Raw genomic sequence first — 23,354 nt, 5'->3', positions numbered from 1 at the left:
GATCCCGCATGAGGCAATGACGACCCAGGGCAGCCAAATAAATAAATATTTTTTAAAAATAAAAAAAATTTTAAAGATAAAAATGAACTTTTATATAATGAAGATTGGCAGGGCATAAGCTGTGCAGTACAATTACCTCAGTTCAAATTCTTGGTGTGCCCCATTGTAATGGACCTTTAGCAAGCTATTTAAGCTCTATGTGCTTAAAAGGAGTGGTAATAATAGTACCTACTTCCTCAGATAGTGTGAGAGTGAAATGATATACTTAAAGTGCAATGCCTGATACATGGTAATCACTCAATAAATTTTAGTCAAAATAAAGTTATGAAACTCTACATGTTAAATTCTCTGGTGCAATTTTATTGTAATTTTTGCAGTAGTGAGCGCAAGCCTAATTGAGATTATTATTTGTGTACATGTTGATAAAAACAAACTATTAAGAGATTGCCTTATCACTTAATTGTTTAGTCTTAAATTCATTGTGGTTTATTTGCATTACCTTTTTGGTAAGTTTATTTGTATATCTTATCAAAATAGAAAATTATTTAACTTCATAAACTAAGAATCTCAAAGAAGCCTCGTTCTCTTTTTCTGCTTTCTACAGGAATCAGTGTGGAATTTCTGTGTTCCTTACGTTCAGATGCAACCATGGAAAGCATTACTGCTTGTTTACATGCGTTACAGGCCCTTCTAGATGTTCCTTGGCCCAGATCTAAAATTGGCAGTGATCAGGTGATTTCTTGTTTTTTGTTTGGCTTCTGTACATTTCAAGGAACAGGAACAGAAACATGTCCAGGTTACTACATTGAATAGGGAGTAAACACGGAGAAGTAAAAAGGAAACTAAAAAACTGCACAGCTAGGCCTCAGAACTGAAATGGCATCAGCAACTGTGCTGACCCAGGAGCAGTCATGCCTCTTTCTGCCACTTTCTGTCTCTGCTTCTGCCACACTTATTTCTGCTGCTACCAGCCAACCACTCCATGTAGCAGCTCTTCATGTGAACTTTCTGCGATGATGGGAAGGTTCTATATCACACTGTCTTTGTCTCTTTCCGCTTCAGTGCACCCTGCTCTTCGTATATACCTGTATCTTATACCCCATTTCCCTGAGAGAGTTTCTTCTTGGTTCACGTAGTTATTTTCAGTTACGTAGTATTCCTCTTGGCTGAGTTCTCTATCCAAGTCTTTTTAAGAGACGACTGGCTAGTCTCTAGGTGGAGTCAGACACTAATATCAGACCCAGTTGTGACCACGGTGAAAAGATCACTGTAGGGCTTCCCTGGTGGCGCAGTGGTTGAGAGTCCACCTGCTGATGCAGGGGACGCGGGTTCAAGCCCTGGTCTGGGAGGATCCCACATGCCGCGGAGCGACTGGGCCCGTGAGCCACAACTACTGAGCCTGCGCGTCTGGAGCTTGTGCTCCGCAACAAGAGAGGCTGCGACAGTGAGAGGCCCGCGCACCGCGATGAAGAGTGGCCCCCGCTTGCCACAACTAGAGAAAGCCCTCGCACAGAAACGAAGACCCAACACAGCAAAAATAAATTAACTAATTAATAAACTCCAACCCCCAACATCTTAAAAAAAATAAGATTGATTTAAAAAAAAGTATAATGACAGTTTTACTATTATTTTCAAAGATGAAAGAAAGCCACCAGAGTAACCAGTAGAAAAGGGGAAAATGAAATAGTATTTGTCCAGTGTATTTTGTTCTTTAGAGAGATATTCATTCTGTGCTTAATAACTTATCCACTTTTAATGTCATACTTCGCCATCATTCTTTATTAGTACTAGAAAACCTTAATATAAATCTAGGAATCTACATGGCAGTCCTTATATACTTTTAGCCACATTTTTCATCTTGTTTTAGAAATCTTGTTTGTTTTCCCACTTTGGGACCTGTGTGAAAATGATCTTTTGTCATAGTGCCGTCTCCCACAAGACTGGACAAAAACCAACCTGGAGTTGGTTTAAAGTGGAGCAAGTGTTACATAACTTTATTGCCCTAACACCTTTATTTTTTGTGGACCATTGTTTCTTTCTCTGAATTTTGTCATGGCATTTAACATTGGTATTTTTTTTTAAGTATGTAATTTTCCATATAGTCTAACCTGTTTTCTGTGATAGGACTTGGGTATCGAGTTGTTGAATGTACTACATCGAGTAATTTTGACCCGAGAATCACCTTCCATTCAGCTGGCTTCTCTTGAAGTGGTAAGGCAGATTATCTGTGCAGCTCAAGAACACGTGAAGGAGAAAAGACGAAGTGCAGAAGGTGAATGTTCCTATAATGCTGAATTAATCACACGGCATCATTATTTTTTAAAGTATTGCTTATGTGTCTATGTCATTCTGAGAATCTATTGTATATAGTACAAATCTCTAGGTATGGCTTCAAATCCTCTCATGTGCCTCTACATGTTAGCTTGGATGTTGTCAGTAGCTAAACTACTATTCCTTGGGAAAATTAGAATTTTAACAGCCCTGGAAGGAAAAAAAATTCTTTATACTGATTGAGTACCTACTTTTAAGTGTTTACCAATGTACGTGGAAAGAACTACTGACAATTCTTTAATAACTTAAGTTTTGCAAAGTGATTAAATTGTTCATTTACAAGTCAGATTTGGTATTGGTGAGTTTATCACTTAAGATTACATTTGACTACCTATAACAGAAAATCCAATATAACAGTAGATTTAAAACACAAGGACTTATTCTCTCATCTAAAAGAAGTCCAGAAGTTGGCAGTCCTGGGCTGAGATGGCAGCTTCTTAAAGACATCAGGGACCTCAGTTCCTATCTTTCTGGCCAGCCACTACCAATATTAAGGTGGTAAGATCAATGCTGGAGCTCTAGCTATCAGGTTCACACCTTAACAGCAAGGAGTTAACCAGACAATATTTTAAGGCTGAGAAGGTCACCGAGGATTTCTTTTGATCCATTGCAATAAGAAGTCCAAATAAAGACAACTACTTTTACCTCCATAACTTTCATTCTTTAAGACCCAAGACTTCACCCATTTAAATGTGTTACCTACAACAGAAATGAACTAAATTGCCATCTACCAGAAGCAAAACTAACTTGAAGCATTTATTCAACATTGTTTGTCTTTTAGTTGATGATGGGGCTGCTGAAAAGGAAACCTTGCCAGAATTTGGAGAGGGAAAGGACACAGGAGGACTTGTGCCTGGGAAATCTTTGGTCTTTGCAACACTGGAATTGTGTGTATGCATTCTAGTTCGACAGCTCCCAGAGCTAAATCCTAAATTGACAGGTAGCCCAGGAGTAAAAGCTACAAAGCCACAGATGCTGTCAGAAGATGGAAGTAGGTTGGTTTCCGCTGCATTAGTTATCCTCTCTGAACTTCCTGCAGTGTGCTCTCCTGAAGGTATGTGGTGGTGTTTGATTGCTTTACTTGACCTGGAAGGAGAGGAATGGTTTTGATAGATAATGGAGGTAATGGTTGCTTATCTTTTCCTCATTACACAAATGCTGACCCCCAAAGCTTTGCATATGGTCTTTAATCCTCTAAGGTTAACATTACATTCTAGTAATCTGTTTTACTAAAAGGGTGAAAGTAAATATAGAGACAGCATGTACTCTACATAGATAGTCTCTTCCATGGTTGAGAATATTGTAAACCCATCGATGGCAATTACTAGCTCTTGGGCATTTTTTGGTATACAGTATCTAATGGACTTTCCCTGCCTCAGTGACAACAGAAGCTTCTCATCATATCCAGTTCTGTTTTGAATCAAGTCCATGCTTTTAATATAGTGTTTAAGGCTCTGCAGAGTACAACTGCCTCCTGATTCCTTCTGTGTGAACCTTAAATCCAGGCGGCTTCATGCATATCCCTGTTCCGTACTATTGTCGATGGTGTTACTTGATCCGAAATGACTCCACCCCTTCTCTCCTTTGTAAAATTTTGCCTTCCTTTCAAGTTCAACTCCAGCCTTACCTCATCTGTGAAGGCTTCCCTAAAAACTCTGGCTCATATTGTTTTGTTTTGTTTTTCTTTTTTGTTTGTTTGTTTGTTTTATGTGTCTGTGTGTGTTTTTGTGTGTGTGTAGCTTCCATATGTAGATATGTAGTTTTTATGTGTCATATAGAGGTATGTGTAACTGATTATTATAGAAAGAGAAGATAAATATATATACAGACATATGTCTTGTTTCCAGTGAAATTCTGTATCCTCTAGTACATAATAGGGACTCAGTATTTAATAGATACTTCTTAATTGGTAAGCATATTTCTGCTTAAATGTGTCTTGACCAATTTACATGCTGTCTTACTTTTAACATGACTTTAAGCTTCAGTTTGACTTTTAAAACTGTATTCCTTGTTCTCACACACTGTCTTATACCAATAGTAGCAGAAAAGTGACTAGCAGAGGATTGGGGGCAAAAATATACGATATGAGTTTTATTGATAGCCTCTGGGAAAATTGATTGACTATTTTAGCTTTAGTCTCTTCCCTTTCACTTTAAACAAAGTGACTTTTTAACTACTTAGTGGCCATGGAAACTTTAATATTTTGTACTGAGTGATTCACTACAAATTGCTTCAAAAGGGTTTAATATAAAATAAATCCAAATGGATAGTGATAGTGGTTGCACAACATTGTGAATGCACTTAATGCCACTGAACTATTAAAAATGATTAAATTGGTAAATTTTTTGTTACATATATTTTACCACACTAAAAAGTAAAGATAAATTCAATGTTTGTCAACTACCAAATAAAACAAAATAACACAGCAATGGATAATGGTACTGTGATATACTTTAAATAACATCTCCAATTATAACCAAAATTTAATCCAACCTTTAAAATCTTAAAGTTATTTAAATTATCTTAACAGTTATAATCCCTAATGGAGAATAATCTTAAAAGCTAGAAATCTTTGACATTATCTAACTCATTTGGTGATTTCCTTTGAGGAATTGTATATAGACTGAAATAGTCTTTTTTAAAAACATTACAGGAAGCATCTCAATCCTCCCTACTATACTGTACCTCACAATTGGAGTCCTCAGAGAAACTGCTGTGAAGTTACCTGGGGGCCAGCTTTCTTCAACAGTTGCAGCTTCCCTGCAGGCTCTGAAAGGAATATTATCTTCTCCCATGGCCCGAGCAGAAAAGAGCCATACTGCTTGGACTGACCTTCTCCGTAGTGCTTTAACAACAGTTCTTGACTGTTGGGATCCAGGTAATTTAGGCTCTTTGGAAGCAGTTGTTCAGTTTGTTTTAAAAAGCAAGAGGGACAGTTTTTTGAGAATAAGCTATTTACTTGATCATGTTTGGCAGTCTCACCTAAAGGAGACCACAATTCACTACATACTTGTTTAGAGGATATGTATCGTAGATAGAAAATATCTATGGTCTCATTTTAGTATCTTTAATGTTAATGCAATTAAATGACTGGCAGCCTATATGTTGACAGTGAGAGACCTTCAAATGTAATAGTATGTTAATTTTAAAATACAGTATCATCCATGTCTAGCTGACAGAACTTCTTTAATACGCACAGTGTACTGAAAACTGCATAAGGTATGCATTATAAATATAATACAAGACTGATGTCCCTCCAGGACCTACTAGCTAAGTGACTAGACAAGTTATCCAACTTCTCTGAGCCTTAGTTTTGTCATTAACAAAATGAGGAGATTGTGCTGCAGGAGACTGTTAGAGCAATAACATAACATGTGAAAAGCATCTCGCTTTTTACCTGGCATATATCTATAAATGATAGCTAGTATTATGTTCAATATCCATTAAACTTAGTTTTTCCCTTTGTTATTGTTGAGTAGGTCTTATTTTCAACATTATGTCATGGTAATTGTAAAAAGTGTTTAGACATATTATAAATTATCTCCTTTTTTAAAAAAAATATTTATTTGGCTGCATCAGGTCTTAGTTGTGGCACATGGGGTCTTTTGTTGCGGCGTGTGGGTTTCCCTCTAATTGTGCACAGGCTCCAGAGCGCGTGGGCTCAGTAGTTGCAGCGTGCAGGGCTCTCTAGTCGTGGCTCACGGGCTCTACAGCGCACAGGCTTAGCTGCCCCACGGCACGTGGGATCTTAGTTCCCCGACCAGGGATCGAACCCACATCCCCTGCATGGGAGGTGGATTCTTAACCACTGGACCACCAGGGAAGTCCCTATCCTGCCTTCTTTGTTCTGTTTATCAGTGTCACAATTCACCATATTCTATTTTATATGGTAAAAAGGTTTCAGTTGAATTCAGCATTTATTGACCACCCACTTTGTGCCCAAAGTTGGGAGTCTAGGGGAGGCTAGTGCCATAAGGTATGATTAATACCATAGGAGCTCCTTGAAGGCAACAGTAATGTCTTATCACTGCCTTTCTAGTACTAAAAAAAGGAGATAGGGACTTCCCTGGTGGCCCAGTGGTTAAGACTTCACTTTCCAGTGCAGGGGGTATGGGGTTGGATCCCTGGTTGGGATGCTAAGATCCCACATGCCTCATGGCCAAAAAACCAAAACAGAAAACAGAAGCAATATTGTAACAAATTCAATAAAGGCTTTAAAATTGGTCCACATCAAAAAAAACCTTAAAAAAAAAAGACAACTGGCAAAAAGAGTAGTCAGCTCTGTTTGAGTGAATCAGGCAGAGTGTCACAGTAGGGTTCTCTGGAAGCTCATGCTGAGATGGAGTTTGGGGAGCAAGAGACTTATTAAGGGACAAGGCCTGTGAAGGGAATGGGGAAAGCAATCTTGGGCTAAGGAAGCCAAGCTGCAATACCAGCATCCAGCAAAGCTCAGCATGCCTGCTGGGCGGCTCTGAATGTTGCCTGTCAGTGCCTCCCATAGGACAACAGTGTCTACACTCCCTCAGATGTGGCTGCCCCCTGAAGACTGTGATCTCAGTCAAGCAAACTCGGGGGGCTGAGGCCAACCCTGAGGAGCTAACAGCTGACCGCATGCCTCACAGCTGGGCAGCACCTACCCTCACTAAGGGGAGCTCAGTGGTACACCTCTGTAGCTACCACAAGAGTCTTCTCAAAACAGTCAGTTTCTTAAAGGATTAGAAAGCATTCTCCATTCTCCACATGGACAACAAAGAAAAGGATTCTCGCGCAACATTTTGATCTAAAACCAGCAGACCTAAATAGCATGGTACATTTGGGGACGGCAAGTAGAGCAACAAGACAGTGTGGGTTTGAGGGGAAAGAGTAAGAGGGTGGTGAACGGTAATTAGTAAAGAGATGGAAGTTGGATGGTAGGTGGGGCCAGATGATGGAAGGTTTGGCATGATTGGTAATTTGGGCTGCCTTTAATAGGCATGTGTTCTTAAAACAGGAGTAAAGTGATGGGATTTGCATTTCTAAAGACAATCTGGCAGCAGTATAGAGAAAAAAGCAAGACTGTTGGAGACAAGATAGTAGCAGTAACGATAACAAGGAATGAAATAATGAAAACTAAAATGTTTAGCAAGTATTAACAGAATTTACTGATAGTTTGGTTTAGGAGTTGAAAGGGGTAAGGTGAGTTGAGCGTTCATGGTGCCCTTAACAGAAATACCAAAGTGAGGGTTTTCAGGGGAAGATAGTGAGTTTATTTTGAAATGCCTACAGGATGATCAAGTGGAATGAAATATGAAGCGGTCTGGGCTTCAAGAAAGTCTGGCTAGAGATGGTTTTAGACTGCATATGTTTGGGAGTTGTCAGTGGGTTGGCTGAAATCACCTAACTTGGGTTTATGCAACAAGATGGGAGGAGATTCCGAATATAATGCAGAAACAGAAGCCAAAGAAAAGAGAGTTTTAATGACTCGAGAGTGGTCAGCAGTGTAAAATACACTGTGGAGACCACGCTCACAGCGTTGAGGTACGAGAGAGGAGTAAGGGAGGGGGAGGATCAAGTACAGGCTCCTCTTGACAGGGAGACAGAGAGCTGAAGGAAGATACAGGGTCAAGGAATTTTATTTTTTTTTTAGATGAGGCTCTAGTATGAGTTCATGCTTATGGGGGAAAAAAAGGTGGAAATGGGGTTGGAGTTGGAACTATTAGGGAGGGAAGCAGCATCCCTTTTCTAGGCAGAAAGGAAAAAAATTCAGCACATTTAGCACATTTAGCACAGCACATTTAGAAGGATGAACCTCTGCCAGTGTGAGGGAGGAAAAGGAGGTAGGATGGAAAGTAATAGGCGTAAGTTGTTAGGTTGAGTTATGATGAGCTTGCCTCTTTCATCACACACACACACACACACACACACACACACACGTTCACACACACACATGTTCTCTGTTGTCTGTCAGAGAATGAAGTTAGGACATTGAGGATTTGGACTAGCTACTGAGAAGAATTAAGGAAGGAGCTGATCATGATAGGGAAAACATTTGCTACATAACAAATTGCTCCAAAACTTAGTAACTTCAAACAACAAACATTTGTTACCTGACAGTTTTTGAGGGTCAGGAATTGGGGAGCAGCATAGCTGGGTGGTTCTGTCTTGGGGTCTCTCTCTTGAGGTTACTGTTAAGATGTTGGCCAGGGTCACAGCTAAAGACCCCATTTCCAAGGGGACTTGATCATGGCTGTTGGTAAGAGGCCTCAGTCTCTCACTGGCTGTTAGTTAGCAGGAGGCCTCAGTTCCTTACCACATAGGCCTCTCCATGGGGCTTAATGCTAACGGAACCTTGCATCTATTGTAGGTAAAAGAGAATGGGTATAAAGGAATTTGGGCAGGGCTGGGAGAATAAGGGAATTTTAGAAGAAATGGGAAGAGGAACCCAGGAGAACTTTATCTTACGGAGGATAAAAAGACATTTTTACTAACAGACTAGCTGTTGTAGTTTCAAGTTGCTCTAAATGACTAAATATAACTTGGCTGTATGTGAAGCACTATGGCATCATGGTTAACAGTATGCTTTCTGGAATCAAACTGAATGCCTTACTAACTGTGTGATTTGGGCAAATGACTGAATTTCCGTTCCTCAGTTTCTCATCCATAAAATAGGGGAAGTAAGTGTACCTACCTCATGATGCTAATGAGGATTAAATATAAAGTACTTATAATAATACTGTCATAATTTAAATGTTTACCATGCACCTATTTTACCTTAAAATTATTCAAATTATTTTTATAAAATAAATCCTACCCATCCATAGTATTTTGCTTTCATTGCTGCTGTGTCTCAGGTGTTAGCTCAAACACTAATTTCCTAAACCCTTCTCTGACCGCCCAATGTAGCAACTCCTGGGTTGCTTTCTATTATCTCTTAATATATTTTTTATGTTCACAAACCTTGTGACTAGCTGAAATCCTTTATTTACTTCTTGGTATATTCTGTATCTTCTCTGTAAATTGTATTCTCAGTGCCAAAAAGAGTGCTGGCACATAGAAAATGTTTCTTAAGTATTTGATGAGTGAATGTTACCAAACCTTCTACATATATATGTAATTTTTTTCATAAGTAGCAATCCATTCTTACACAATTTAATGAGTTGAATTTGCCACACCTTTTCCTTTTCAAATAACATTGATTTTCCACAACAGGTTCATTAAAATTATTTAATGAGAGTATGACTTTGGGAAATAAAGTAAATTACATCCAGTAGAAAATTCCTTTAAATGACTGTGGTGCACACAGATATTTTCAAATTTTTCTGTACTGTTAAGAAATGGTATTATGTAGCAAACAAAGTGCTAAGTTATTTTCGCTTGACACATGTATTATCAAAATATGAATACTTTAAACTTAACAAAGAAAAAACTGTCCAAGCATTTCTGTATTTCTCCACAATAAAAATAATAACAGCTAATTTATATTGAGCATTATGTGCAACATGCTATTCTGAATGCTTTGCGAGGATTAACTCATTTAATCCTCATAACCTTATAAATTTAAGTACTGTTACTTTCATTTTACAGATGAGAAAACTAAAGATGGGGTTAAATATCCGAAGTCACATAACTAGTTAATGCATATTCCTAGTAAATGTATATAAGTATTTACTGATGTCTTTACTTATGAAGATTATAATTTCTTTGGTAATTCTTGACTCTAGAATTATTTAAAATGCATATTTTAAAGCTACAGCGTTTGCCAGGATTCTTAGTCAGTCAGTCAGTATTATTGTCCGTAATCCTTAGGTACACAAAAGAAATTACTACCAAACTAGAGACAGCTTCACAGCTCTATAAAACAGTAAATATGACAGTGTTGGGATCTGTTTCTCATAGATTATTTCTTTTTAGTAGCTGGAACACACCAAGAACTTGATGAAGTCAGTCTGCTTACTGCTATCACAGTATTTACTTTGTCTACCAGTCCAGAAGTAACTACGATCCCATGCCTTCAGAAGCGCTGTATTGAGAAATTTAAGGCTACTCTTGAGATAAAAGATCCTATGGTAAATGTCTTTAGAAGATGATGTTTGTAATAGGAACATGTTTAGGCTTTTGCAAAACTTTTCCTTATGATTTTGTTGATTCCAACAGAAAGTACCAGACTGAAATTTTTTATTTTTAGGTTTGGATTAATTCATATTCTTGGGTTGACAAAGTCAAATAATAATGGTCTTGTTTTTTGGCCCTGAGGACGGAATGTAGTTAGTTGGAGAAAGATAAAATGTTTTTAAAAAAATTTTTTTAAAAATACCTAAATTTGAAATAGGGGCATCTTAAAATTGATATATCCCTAGAACTTCAGTGGATTTCCTTTCAAAAAAAAAGGAAGGAAGACTCTAGCATGTGCCTTCAGTATATGACCGTAAAATAATGGGACCTGTTTCAAAAGCAGCATATACAAATTAATCCCATTCCTTTCTGGCCCTTTTATTTGCTAAATTAAATTCCTATGCTGTTATGTGGTACAAAATAAGTTTGTAGCACATGATCACAAATAGACTCCTAAAATTTAGTAACCAGATTTTCTCTCAGAAAAAAATAATCATTCAAATATCACAATGAATTGAATAAAGGATGGTTTATATATTGGATGTATAGTCATCTCCTTTTGTTCTCCTGTCCTATTTGTTTCCTCTAGCCTAACAGGAGCTTTATGTAGCAGTCTCAAAGTGGTGCCTCCAGTATGTGATGACACATAATTAATATGGTCCAGACATGGTTCCTTAAAACCTTCATAGCATCAAATATATGTGATTTTCATCTAAAACATTTTCCAAAATCTCCAAGATATTTTTCAAGTTTGTGTGTTTGTTTGATTTTTTACATTATAGAGAGACAAATGAGGGGGGAAATGGGAACTAGTCAAAAGAAGAAAAATTAACCACTTTATTCCCACTCCAAGCTGTCACAACCAGTGTTAGCATGCAAGTCTGAATACCTGTTAGTGCTTGGACTTCCAAAATTAAAGATAAATTAGAAATAAAATAAATTTAAGTGTGGGAGGGGAGGCTTTAAGTTTTTTTCATTTACATTTTTTAATTTACTTTAAAAATTTACATTAAAACTTAATTTTAATATAAATGTAAATTTATATTTACAGTTTATACTATTTTTGTCTTTTTTTCTGATTAGGTACAAATCAAGACCTATCAGCTCCTACTTTCCATTTTTCAGTATCCGAATCCAGCTGTTTCCTACCCGTACATTTACTCTTTAGTATCCTCTATCGTGGAAAAACTGCAGGAGATAGACAAAAGGAAACCTGAAGACACTACTGAGCTTCAGATCTTTCAAGAAGGCATAAAGGTCTTGGAAGCACTGGTAGCCATTGCTGAGGAACAGCATCGTAAGTGCTAGCACTAAATGCATACTAAATCAGAATCTGTCCAAAATCAGAAATTTAATGTTATTTAAAATGTAAAACATCCCATTAGTCACTTAGCATTATATTTTCACACTCGTGGAAAGGCAGGTGTTGATGTTAATCCCAAGTATTGATACTGTTTTGTATTAATTTGGGAGAAGAGATTGGAAGAACTGCTTCCCTTCAAGTGGGGGAAATATGTCCAGATCAAGTGTATAAGAAACATTTACATCCCTGAACCTGGGGCTTACATCATTTGTTTACTTTCCAGGTTCTCAGCTGGTGGCCTGTCTTCTGCCCATCCTCATTTCCTTCCTTTTGGATGAGAATGCTCTGGGATCAGCAACTTCCATAATGAGAAATCTGCATGACTTTGCTTTGCAAAATCTCATGCAGATTGGGCCTCAGTATTCATCAGTTTTTAAAAGTGTAATGGCTTCCTCTCCAGCCTTGAAAGCCCGCCTTGAAGCTGCTATAAAGGGCAATCAAGAAAGTGTCAAACTCAAGATACCAACATCTAAACATACTAAGAACTCTGGAAAGAATTCAAGCATTCAATTAAAGACCAACTTCCTCTGATTTCTCTTTTTTTTTGAACAGTAAGCACCTTAACACAATACTTGATCATTTCTTTCACTTTGGGGGCAAAAGTGGCATTTTAGACACAAGTGCACTTGGAGGCTGTTTGTTTTAACTTAAATAGCTTTGAAAAGTCACAGCAAACTTAACATTTTTTGTGGGTTTCTTTTTTTCTTTCTTTCATATAATAAAATCACAGAGCTCTGTCAGAATTCTTGCCAGGAATTTCAATAAAGTGCTAAAGAACTAAACTTAGAAAACCAACCACTGCTTTAAAAACAAAATTTATTTCTTCTAATAGTCCCTACACACATAGTACTATGACAGATATAAATTTGACTCTAATATAAATTATCTGCATTTATATTGTATCTCAATTGCCAGTTTAAAATTCGGCCTTATTCAATAATTGTATTAGACTTTCTTGGATTTCTCAAACAACATAAATGATTGGAAAGCTATTTAGGAAACTTGGTTTAAAATTATCTAAAATATGTAATAGTACAAATTAATTAAGGCCCTATACAGTGTGACTTAAGATTTGGTGTCTATAAATATCATGGCTTTTTACCATCTATTGGTTTTATTTGTATTGAGTTCAGAAAATTGAAATTTTAGTCATTTTAAATAGAATAGGGCATTTCCACTTCAATTTCTCACATGGATTTTCTTTTACCTCTGTTCCTAATAATTTTCTTCATTTTCATTTATGGCAAACATTCATACCAATGAGTTTAATATGAATCTATATTAGAATCTATATTAGATTTAGATGCTCAGTGAATACAAGTATGTTTTTTTTAACATGAAACATTTTAATATAGAAAAAATCTAATGATAAAGTCATACTGGTTGAAGGATAATTTTTAATTGTTGATGATCATTGACTCTCCTTCCACTTCAGTGTTATACTATGTGAATCAAGCACTGTGTCAGAACAAAGCATTTCCCTGTTAAAAATTAAAACCTGAAGTGAGAGGGGCATGTTCAGAATGGAGAGGCACTTGGAGTCAAGCGAAAGCAATGTGATGGTACTCTATTTTATTATGTTTGTATATAAATACACTTGTAAATCGTTCAGAATAAAAACATTTGACAAATTCTAACACTACAATCAATTTTTCTAATTTACATAAATAAAGCTAATTTTCTTTATCATTCTTGTATTTGAAATTATTTTACTCACAAAAGGTGGCTGGTTAGTCTCACAGAGTCCAGAAAATCATTTCTGTGGAGCAAATAATATTTTCTCTGAAACTTAGCCTGTTTTCTGAGAGGAGCCCTTTCTTTGGAACATTCTTTGCAATGGTTTGCATTCTTTGTCTTTCTAATTATCTCTATGAATTTGTATACTCATTATTGTTTCCTTCACCTGAATGCCCTTCTCTCCCTTGTTCTTATCTGGCTGACTCCCAGTCCTTTTAGGCCTGGTTTAAATGTCACTTCCCCTTGATAACTCCTTAACGCTTCTTACTCTCCTCTCAAACCAAGCAAATGTAACTGCTTCTTCATCTGTGTTCCTGCAGTACTTTATATATTCTTTTATGCATTGAACATCACACTGCATTTTAATAATCCCTTTTAGACTGTGTCTCAAAGGGAGAAATTTTGTCTTCTGTAACTGCCTGTGTGGCATCAACTAGACACTTAAAAAACTGTTGAACTGTACTGGTGTACGATGAATTTGAGCTCAGAAATTTATTCCTTTGCCAAGGCAAATGCTGGACTGGGATATTCTCAGGATATAGTTTTTTGATTTTTTTGTTTCTTTTGTATTGTTTTGTGTTTTGTTTCATTTAGTTTGTTCTTAAACATTAAGATTTCTGCTCGTCATTTAGTGACCTGGTATCCTGAATTGTCTGGATTTAAAGGTGCTATATGAATATCAATAGTTATGAAAAAATATGTCCAGTGTCATGGAATTAGGAACTTTGAGTTGGGCACAATTCTATAGGCTTTTTTTAATATATCATCTTGTTTAATACAATATTGAATTAGTAAAGATACCCTTACTGATACAGAAATTAAGGCTTAACAGCTGAGACTTGAACCCACCTTTCTGATCCCAGGTTCCAAGCTACAGACAGAAAAGGTCCGTTGGTGGTCCAGATTCTATCAAGGTAAAGCTTTTCTCTTCTTTCACTGTTCCACATTCCTTTCAGAGCTTTCTTCACTCCTAGTTGAAGATATTTTCATTTAATATTTCTCCAAATTGCCACCAAAAGTTTTCTGGCTAATACAGCAGGAAAAAGTGGGAAAAATTTGTGACATCTACAATTTCAATGGGAATAATGATTACATGATTAGTTGTTGATATAAGTTCTGATTTGTTTAAAGGTGAATAGTTAAGACTGAAAAACACATCAAAAATTCTTTACATCTGTTTTATTTTAACAAGTCTCCAGTTGTTATAAAGCAGTTGCACTTTAACTTGGTAATTCTTTACAAATTAAATGTGTTGAGCAATTTGGATGAAACAAAGTGGTATATATAATATTTGCTTGAGCTTTATGTTTTTCTAAGGGAAGAAATACAGCCCAAACTACTAGTTGAGTCTTTTATTTAACCCACTGTTTAAAAGCTTATCATGGAAAGACTTATAAAGTAACATCGGAAAGACCAGATTTCTATAAATAGAGCATCCGAAGCAAAATTTCTACTTCTATAAATCAAACTTCACCGTCCACCTAAAAGGAACATTAAGGCACTTTAAAAGATACAAATAAGAGCTATAAAAGAGATACAAGGATAGTGCTATGGGAACCCAGGGAAGAAAACTGACGCTTCTGAGATGGACTTCCTGGAAGGAATATCATATGGTACAGGCTTAGAGAATAATACTTACTTGACGGAATAAATGTATAACCTAAGAGTCTTTTGTAACATTAATTTTGAAGAGAAGAATTCGCTTTGTCTTTTTATTACAATATTAGTTTGCATTTTGAGGGAAGAAATTTCAACCCTCAAGCTAATAAACTATGATAATGTTAATACAAAACTAACAATATATGAAATAAAATCTATACTACCCAAAAACTATAGTTAAAATGTTGAATCATTTCTGGCCGTTTAATGATTATATTATGCTAACAGTCCTAAAGCTTCAGCAGTCTGCCTATATGTATCTTTCAGAGTCCCGTTAACATAATTGTAGAATCAAGGTAATTATATATATTGCATTTTCTCCATCAATTGAATGTACTTTCCTCTTTACGAATAACTTGTTAACCCTTGCAAGACCTCAATTTATCAGAAATATGGTTATTCAACTGCTGGCTGACAGTTTAATGAACTGTGCCTATCTTGACTTTTCTGTTTATCAGTCTATTTAACTGATGCCTCGGCTTTTAGCTTTGAGGAAATGGGAAATTTTGTGTTGTGATATAGAGCTGGAATGTATCCAGTACAGACCACAAATACAATCCTAGGTTCTGTAAATTCAAAGGAGCTAGCTTCCTTTAATTGCCTTTCTGTTTGCTCAGGACTCCTGCGCTATTCTACTTAGGAAATTATAAAATGATTCCACTGACTACTTGGAGAAAATTCTAATTACTTGATAGGCATTCTTAGCACATGTCCACATATCGTTCTCTGACAAAGTATTTCAGAAAATATTTTTTTAAAGGATTCTATTTTTTTAAGAAAATTTAAGAGGTCATTGCTACCAATGAAAAACTAATGTTGACAATGTTTTGCTTAATGGGATCAAAATTAATACTTTTCTCTGAAAAAAAATCTAGATGCAAAAAAACTTTATATGCAAAAAAAAAAATATATATATATATATACACACACACACACACACACACACATATATGCATATACACACACCTATCAGCAGTAGTGGACTGCTTTATAACATAAAACATTCCAAGAAAGAACAAAACAAGTGAGATATTTTTTAAAGCAATTTAAAGTATTCCAATGACACAGCAAAAGCAATTCTGTTAGTGTTGTTATTGGGCTAGTACAAGTGTCCTCAGGAAAAAAAAAAACCAACATTCATATGTAACCAAAACTGATGCTCTCTGGTGAACAACAGGCCTATAAGTCCAAATATTTCTCTGTTAGTTACTTGTTTCTAATCTTAACAAAGCTTTGGGCCTGGTAGTTTGCAATCAAATGCTGGAAGAGTGCTCACTGCTCCCTGAATTGCCAGGGTGACTTGTTTTCTCCTACCTTTTCCTCCCTAGTAGTGTCAGGTACTAGAAACACATCATCTAGGCCTTCGTGTAAACACAAAAACTTCATAAAAACAGATTTGCTAAATTATGGAAATGCTTTTGTTTCAGCAGTCAACACACTCTTGTGAGTCAATATCAGATGAGAAATGGTTAGAACATGTACTTCCTATTCCCCAGTCAGCTGTATTGTGACTCTGCCATTTGCTATAGTTTTCATTGCAAATGCTTTATCTTTTCAGTAATAATGTGACCATTCTGATTTCTCAATTTTGTATAAAAATTTTTGTAGAATTTTCTACAATATGAAAATGTTTCTTTAGTTGTTTGATTTATATTCTTAATATAGTACTGGAACTTCCAGAAATCACCTACTGTCTGTCTCTGGGCAAACACATGCCTAAATCATTTATCTTACATATGACACCTAAAGCACAAGTGGCTTTATCTTTGAAGTCCAAAGATAAATTGGACTTCATCAAAATTAAGAACTTTTGTGCTTCAAAGGACACCGTCAAGAAAGTGAAAAGATGGGACTTCCCTGGTGGTCCAGTGGGTAAGACTCTGCGTTCCCAATGCAGGGGGCCTGGGTTTTATCCCTGGTTGGGGAACTAAATCCCGCATGCATGCCACAACTAAGAAGTCTGCATGCTGCAATGAAGATCCTGCGTGCCGCAACTAAGACCCGATGCAGCCAAAATAAATAAATATTAAAACAACAACAACATTATAAGAAAGTGAAAAGACAACCCACAGAATGGGAGAAAAAAATTTGCAAATCATATCTAAATATATATATATAGAGAGAGAATATCCAGCATATGTAAAGAACTCTCAAAACTCAACAATGAAAAGACAGCTCAATTATAAAATGGGCAAAGAGTTAAAACAGACATTTCTCCAAAGAAGATATACAAATGGCTAATACATGAAAAGATGCTCAGTATCCTCATTCATGAAGGAAATGCAAAACCACAATGAGATACCACCTCATTTGATCACTAGGATGGCTGTGATCAAAAAGACAGTAACAAGTGTTGGGGAGGATGTGTAGAAATTAGAACTTTCTTACATTGCTGCTGAGAATTTAGTGTAGTTGCTTTGGAAACAGTTTGACAGTTTCTCAAAAAATTAAACATAATTAACAATATGATCCAGCAATTCCACTCCTAGGTATGAAAGAATTAAAAACAGTCATGCAAAAACTTGTACATGAATATTCACAGCAGAATTATTGATAATAGCCAAAAAGTGGGAACAACCCAAGTGTCCATCAACTCATGAATATATAAACAAAATTGGTATATCCATTCAATGGAATATTATTCAGCCATAAAAGGAATGAAGTACTGATACATGATACAATGTGGATGAACCTTAAAGACAGTATGCTAAGCGAAATAAGCTAGACATAAAATGCCTCTTGTTATATGGTTCCATTTTATGAAATGTCCATTGATTTGAAATATTTATGAATAGGCAAATCCATATAAACAAAGTAAATTACTGGTTGTCACGAGCTGGGGAAGATTGGAGGGGAAGGTGACTGCTAATGGGTATGGGGTTTCTTTTTGGAATGTGGAAAAGGTTCTGGAATTATATAGTGGTGTTGGTTGCATAACCATGTGAATATAGTAAAAACCACAGAATAGTACACTTTAAAGGGATGAATTCTGTGGTATGTGAATTTGTAATGGGTTGAATTATGTCTCCCCAATAGATGTCTTAAGCCCTAGTACCTCAGAATGTGACCTTATTTGAAAATAGGGTCATTACAAATGTAAATAGTTACAGTGAAGTCATATTGGAGTAGGGTGGGACCTTAATCCAATTTGACTAGTGTCCTTGTAAGAAGAGGACAATGCCATTGGAAGACAAGGAGACACACAGACACAGGAAGACAGACATGTGAAGATGGAGGCAGAGCTGAAATTATGCTGCCACAGCCGTGAAATGCCTTGGCCTACCAGAAGGTGGAGAAGCAAGATCCTCCCCTAGAGGCTTTGGAGGGAACATGACCTGTCAACACCTTGATTTGAGGTTTTAGCTTTCAGAACTATGAGAGAATAAGTTTCTGTTGTTTAAAACGAGATTGTGGTACTTTGTAATGGCAGCTAGAGAACTCACACCGATTTATATCTCAAGTTTTAAAAAAGGAGTTAGTGGGCTTCCCTGGTGGGGCAGTGGTTTTAATAGAAAAATTAAAAATAAAAAAACTCAACAATGGGGACATATAAAAGTATAAAATAAATGTCCATGAGTCTATCCTAATATAAATTATTGAATAAATAAATGGTGGAAAATAGACAAATCTCCCATGTAGAAGAATTGCAAATAATTTATGAAACCTAACTCCCCACCCCTCAAGTGTGGGTTGCACATAGTAATTTCCTTTCGAAAAAAGGGGGAGGACTTCCCTGGTGGCACGGTGGTTAAGAATCCGCCTGCCAGTGCAGGAGACACGGGTTCGAGTTCTGGTCCAGGAAGATCCCACATGCCGCGGAGCAACTAAGCCCGTGTGCCACAACTACTGAGCCCACGTGCCACAACTACTGAGCCCACGTGCCACAACTACTGAAGCCCACGCACCTAGAGCCCATGCTCCGCAGCAAGAGAAGCCCTCGCAATGAGAAGTCCGTGCGCAGCAACAAAGACCCAACACAGCCAACAATAAATAAATAAATAAATGTAAATAAATAAATTTATAAAAAAAAAAAAAGAATCCACCTGCCAATGCAGGGGACAAAGGTTTGAGCCCTGGTCCCAGAAGATTCCACATGCCACGGGGCAGCTAAGCCCGTGTGCCACAACTACTGAGCCTGTACTCTAGAGCCCGCGAGCCACGACTACTGAAGCCCACAAGCCTAGAGCCCATGCTCTGCGACAAGAGAAGCCACTGCAATGAGAAGCCCGTGCACCACAACTACTGAGCCCGCGCACCTAGAGCCTGTGCTCCGCAACAAGAGAAGCTACCACAATGAGAAGCCTGTGCACTGCAACGAAGAGTAGCCCCGCTTGCCACAACTAGAGAAAAGCCCACATGCAGCAATGAAGACCCAGCACAGACAAAAAATAATAATTATTATTAAAATAATAAATAAATTTAGAATATTAAAAAAGGGGGGGGAGGAAAGAATAACTTTACATTGGAGAAATCTTAAAACACTACCTTAGTCAGGTGATCAAGATTAACATCAACAATTATAAGTCATGTTGATAGTATGTCCCCTTGATATGATGAGAATGGCACTTTACCTCTGTGGTCTTCTTTCCAAAAACCCATAACCCCAGTCTAATTAACCCATAATCCCAGTCTAATTATGAGAAAAACATCAGGCAAATCCGAATTGAAGAGTATTCTATGAAACACTTGGCCAGTGCTTTCCAAAACCATCAAGGTCATCAAGAACAAGGAAAGTCTGAAAAACTATCACAACCAAGGAGGGCCTAAGGAGACGAAAATGTATCGTATTCTGGATGGGATCCTGCAACAGAAATGGGACGTTAGGTAAAAACTAAGGCTATCTGAATACAGTATGAACTTTAGTTAATAATAAAGCATCAATATTGGTTCACTAGTTGAAATGTACCATATTAACATAATATGTTAATAACAGGCAAAACCGAGTGTTTGGTATATGGCAACTCTGTACTACCTTCACAACTTTTCTGTAAATCTAAAACTATTCTAGGGCTTCCCTGGTGGCACAGTGCTTAAGAATCCGCCCACCAATGCTGGGGACACGGGTTCAAACCCTGGTCCGGGAAGATCCCACATGCTGCAGGGCAGCTAAGCCCGTGCGCCGCAACTACTAAGCCTGCGCTCTAGAGCCTGTTAGCCACAACTACTGAGCCCACGCGCCAAAACTACTGAAGCCCACGTGCCTAGAGCCCGTGCTCCGCAACAAGAGAAGCCACTGCAATGAGAAGCCTGCACACCGCAACGAAAAGCAGCCCCCGCTCGCTGCAACTAGAGAAAACCCACATGCAGCAACAAAGACCCAAGGCAGCCAAAAATAAAATAAGTAAATTTTTAAAAAATTAAAAAATTAAAACTATTCTAAATTGTAAAGTTTATTTAAAAAGAAAATCAGATTCAGAATGTCTGGGGTATGGTCCAATAATTTGCATTTTTAAACAACGCTTGTTTCTCATCTTGCTTCTTGCTTCTGATGGGTGGTCACAAGTCCATTTTTCAAGCAGCACTACCCTAACTAAGGTCAGCTCCCATTGTGGCTTTCAGCCTAAAGCAGAATGGCTGTGAGGTCACTTGACCTCTGCCTGCAGTAAATTTGCTGATTAACACTATAGTAAGTATTTACAAAGTAGGTCAGCTATGCCTCTGTTCACCTGTGTTTTTAGGGATTAGTCAGAAGAAAAGGTAACTCTGTCTGGTCACCAGCAGGAAAAGGTGTGGTGGAATAGAAAAGTAGTTATCTGGCTTCTATTTTGAGAGTTAACACCCATCTTAATGGGTGTCAAAACACCTTAGTCACTTCCATTTTGTCTATGCTGCTCCCTTTCCATGTGCCACTTCCTTGAGTTCCATCCCAGCTAAAAGAATTCAAGTGCCTAGCACTACCCCACAAAATGAATTGCTGAAGATGGCCACAATAAATAATGTTCCTGGACCTTTGTTTCCAACAGTCATTTCTCTAGACTTAATCATCAGCCAGTCACATTCCTAATGCTTTTTCTGTTCCCTCATACAGATACCACCAGTTCCTCTTGCAGGTGAGAAGACTATAGCATTGAATGGGATACAGCAGTGTTTAGATAAGAGATCATAAAGATCTAGGTATAACAGACTAATGATCCCTAGTAATTTATGCTACTTTATTGAAAACTCAGTATCCAGGGGAGAAAACTGGTAAGAAAAACAGGGCAGATCTCAGACCTAGAAGGACAAATACTGCTGGGAGTTAGGTTCTTTTGAAGTCCTTGGAAAACATATAACCATGAACATCAGGTGATATAATTTTCATTACATAGTCATTACCACACTCTTTGAGGACAGGGAAATACTGTACCCTTCTCTTTGGTGTTTATACCCCATATTGTATTTCTACGTGTCCCCTGCTGCAGTGTTGCTCAGCCAACCTGTACACATAGGTCTCTCCATCTTTGCACAGTCCTTCTGTTTTCTTTCTTTCTTTCATTTATTTATTTTTGGCTGCGTTGGGTCTTTGTTGCTGCACGTGGGCTTTCTCTAGTTGCAGCGAGTGGGGGCTGCTCTTCATTGTGGTGTGCGGGCTTCTCGTTGCGGTGGCTTCTCTTTGTTGTAGAGCACGGGCTCTAGGCACGTGGGCTTCAGTAGTTGTGCCTCTTGGGCTGTAGAGCGCAGGCTCAGTAGTTGTGGCGCACGGGCTTAGCTGCCCTGCGCCATGTCGGATCTTCCCGGACGAGGGCTGCATTGGCAGGTGGATTCTTAACCAGTCCGCCACCAGGGAAGCCCAATCCTTCTGTTTTCTTAACCACTTCTATTATTGTTCATTACATTTCCCTCCCCTTCATTAACTCTATTTTGTTCAGAGTCCAGAAGTAGAGACCATTGACTCATGATGACCTTGAATGAGATCACTGCTAATTAGAAATGATCATATCTGTGAAAAGCACTTCCCTTGAACTCATAAAACAACCACAGTAGAAACTTAAGTACCTATAGTGTGCAATGCACTATGCGCATATAAGGAAGTACCAGTACAGAAAGAGCACTGAACTCTTAGCACCAATGGATCTGGATTCTAATTTTGTTAGTGTGGGCAGGTCAGCCTCCTGGCCTCAGTTTCTCCTCTGCTAAATAGTTGAGCATAGTGTGACCAACTATCCCAATTTGTCTAAGATTCCCAGGTTCAGCACTGAAAGTTCTGTGTCCCAGGAAACTCAGTACCAGGTGAGCCAGGATGGTTAGTTCCCCTCTTGGACAGGCTATCTGAGACCCTTTCTGGTTCTGACAGTTCTGGGTCTAAGCCTCAGGTGCTTCTCAAGGCATGTTGTCTATGACCTTTTGAGAGTGTGGACTGAGTCACAGAGAGACAGGGTAGTGGCTATATGCAAAGAACTTGTAAGGTTTCCTGCCTCCTGAGCTGTGAGACTCACCGGGGATGCTGCAGGGCATCATTCCTAACACCTCAGGGGAGCAGATCAGCTGAGAATGGTACACTCAGGCAAGAGACATTCTTGGGTTTCTCAGTGGGAAAGAAATTCAAAAACAATGGATTAATGAGAGGAATTTGTAGCAAATGTTGAGGCTGCCAGCATTCTTGCAAGTGAGCCAATGACCTTTTAAGCTATATCTACAACTGACTAGCTTCTTGGCCACCATCCCAATGAAGGTTCCTTTCCCAGTTTAAACTATATTCAAAACTGGCTTGGCAGCAAGGCTTTTAGCATCCTCAGATATAGACTTACTCCAGCAGGAGAGCATATGAAATCAACTTTCTAATAAAAGCTTAAAAACAAAATTTTTTAACACAAAAAACAAACAAACCAAAAAAACCCAACAGCAACAGAGCGAGTGACTGCCACTGCTAATGCTGACAACTGAATCTGTTGTCCTATTTTCATGAGTTTCAAGAAAAGGATCCTAGGGTCTTCCCTGGCGGTTCAGTGGTTAAGACTCTGTACTTCCAATGCAGGGGGCACGGGTTTGATCCCTGGTCAGGGAACTAAGAACCCGCATGCCAGGTGGCACGGCCAAAACAACAACAACAACAACAACAAAAAGGATCCTAGCTTAACTTGAATCGATAGGGAAGACAGCTGAACTCAAGGTCTTGAGTGGATTTACCACACTGCAAAGGACTACAGAGGTTGCCAGCTGGCCCTGAGTTGACTCTGAAAAGAGATGCAGCTTG

At 37.9% G+C, this 23,354-nt stretch overlaps 1 protein-coding gene across 2 annotated transcripts in view; it reads left to right on the top strand.

Annotated features, from left to right (window-relative positions):
* Positions 1-12,316, top strand: part of HEATR5A (HEAT repeat containing 5A) — a gene marked incomplete at both ends in the record, with an annotated part of 101,240 nt that extends 88,924 nt beyond the window's left edge. The window contains 7 exons of one of the 2 annotated variants that reach the window (XM_079698964.1): positions 605-732; positions 2,125-2,272; positions 3,113-3,385; positions 4,985-5,209; positions 10,225-10,376; positions 11,506-11,719; positions 12,009-12,316. In XM_079698964.1, coding sequence (XP_079555090.1) covers positions 605-732; positions 2,125-2,272; positions 3,113-3,385; positions 4,985-5,209; positions 10,225-10,376; positions 11,506-11,719; positions 12,009-12,316 — 1,448 coding nt within the window. Of the gene's footprint in view, positions 1-604; positions 733-2,124; positions 2,273-3,112; positions 3,386-4,984; positions 5,210-10,221; positions 10,377-11,505; positions 11,720-12,008 lie in introns of both variants that reach the window. The other variant, XM_079698963.1, reaches the window with a different exon arrangement.
* Positions 12,317-23,354: the final 11,038 nt, after the last annotated feature.

This window comes from Hyperoodon ampullatus (genome assembly GCF_949752795.1).
Source record: "Hyperoodon ampullatus genome assembly, chromosome: 3".
In the NCBI taxonomy this organism is placed as follows: Eukaryota; Metazoa; Chordata; class Mammalia; order Artiodactyla; family Ziphiidae; genus Hyperoodon; species Hyperoodon ampullatus.
The sequence above is the reverse complement of the archived record's forward strand: the minus strand, read 5'-3'. Positions and strand labels throughout refer to the sequence as shown.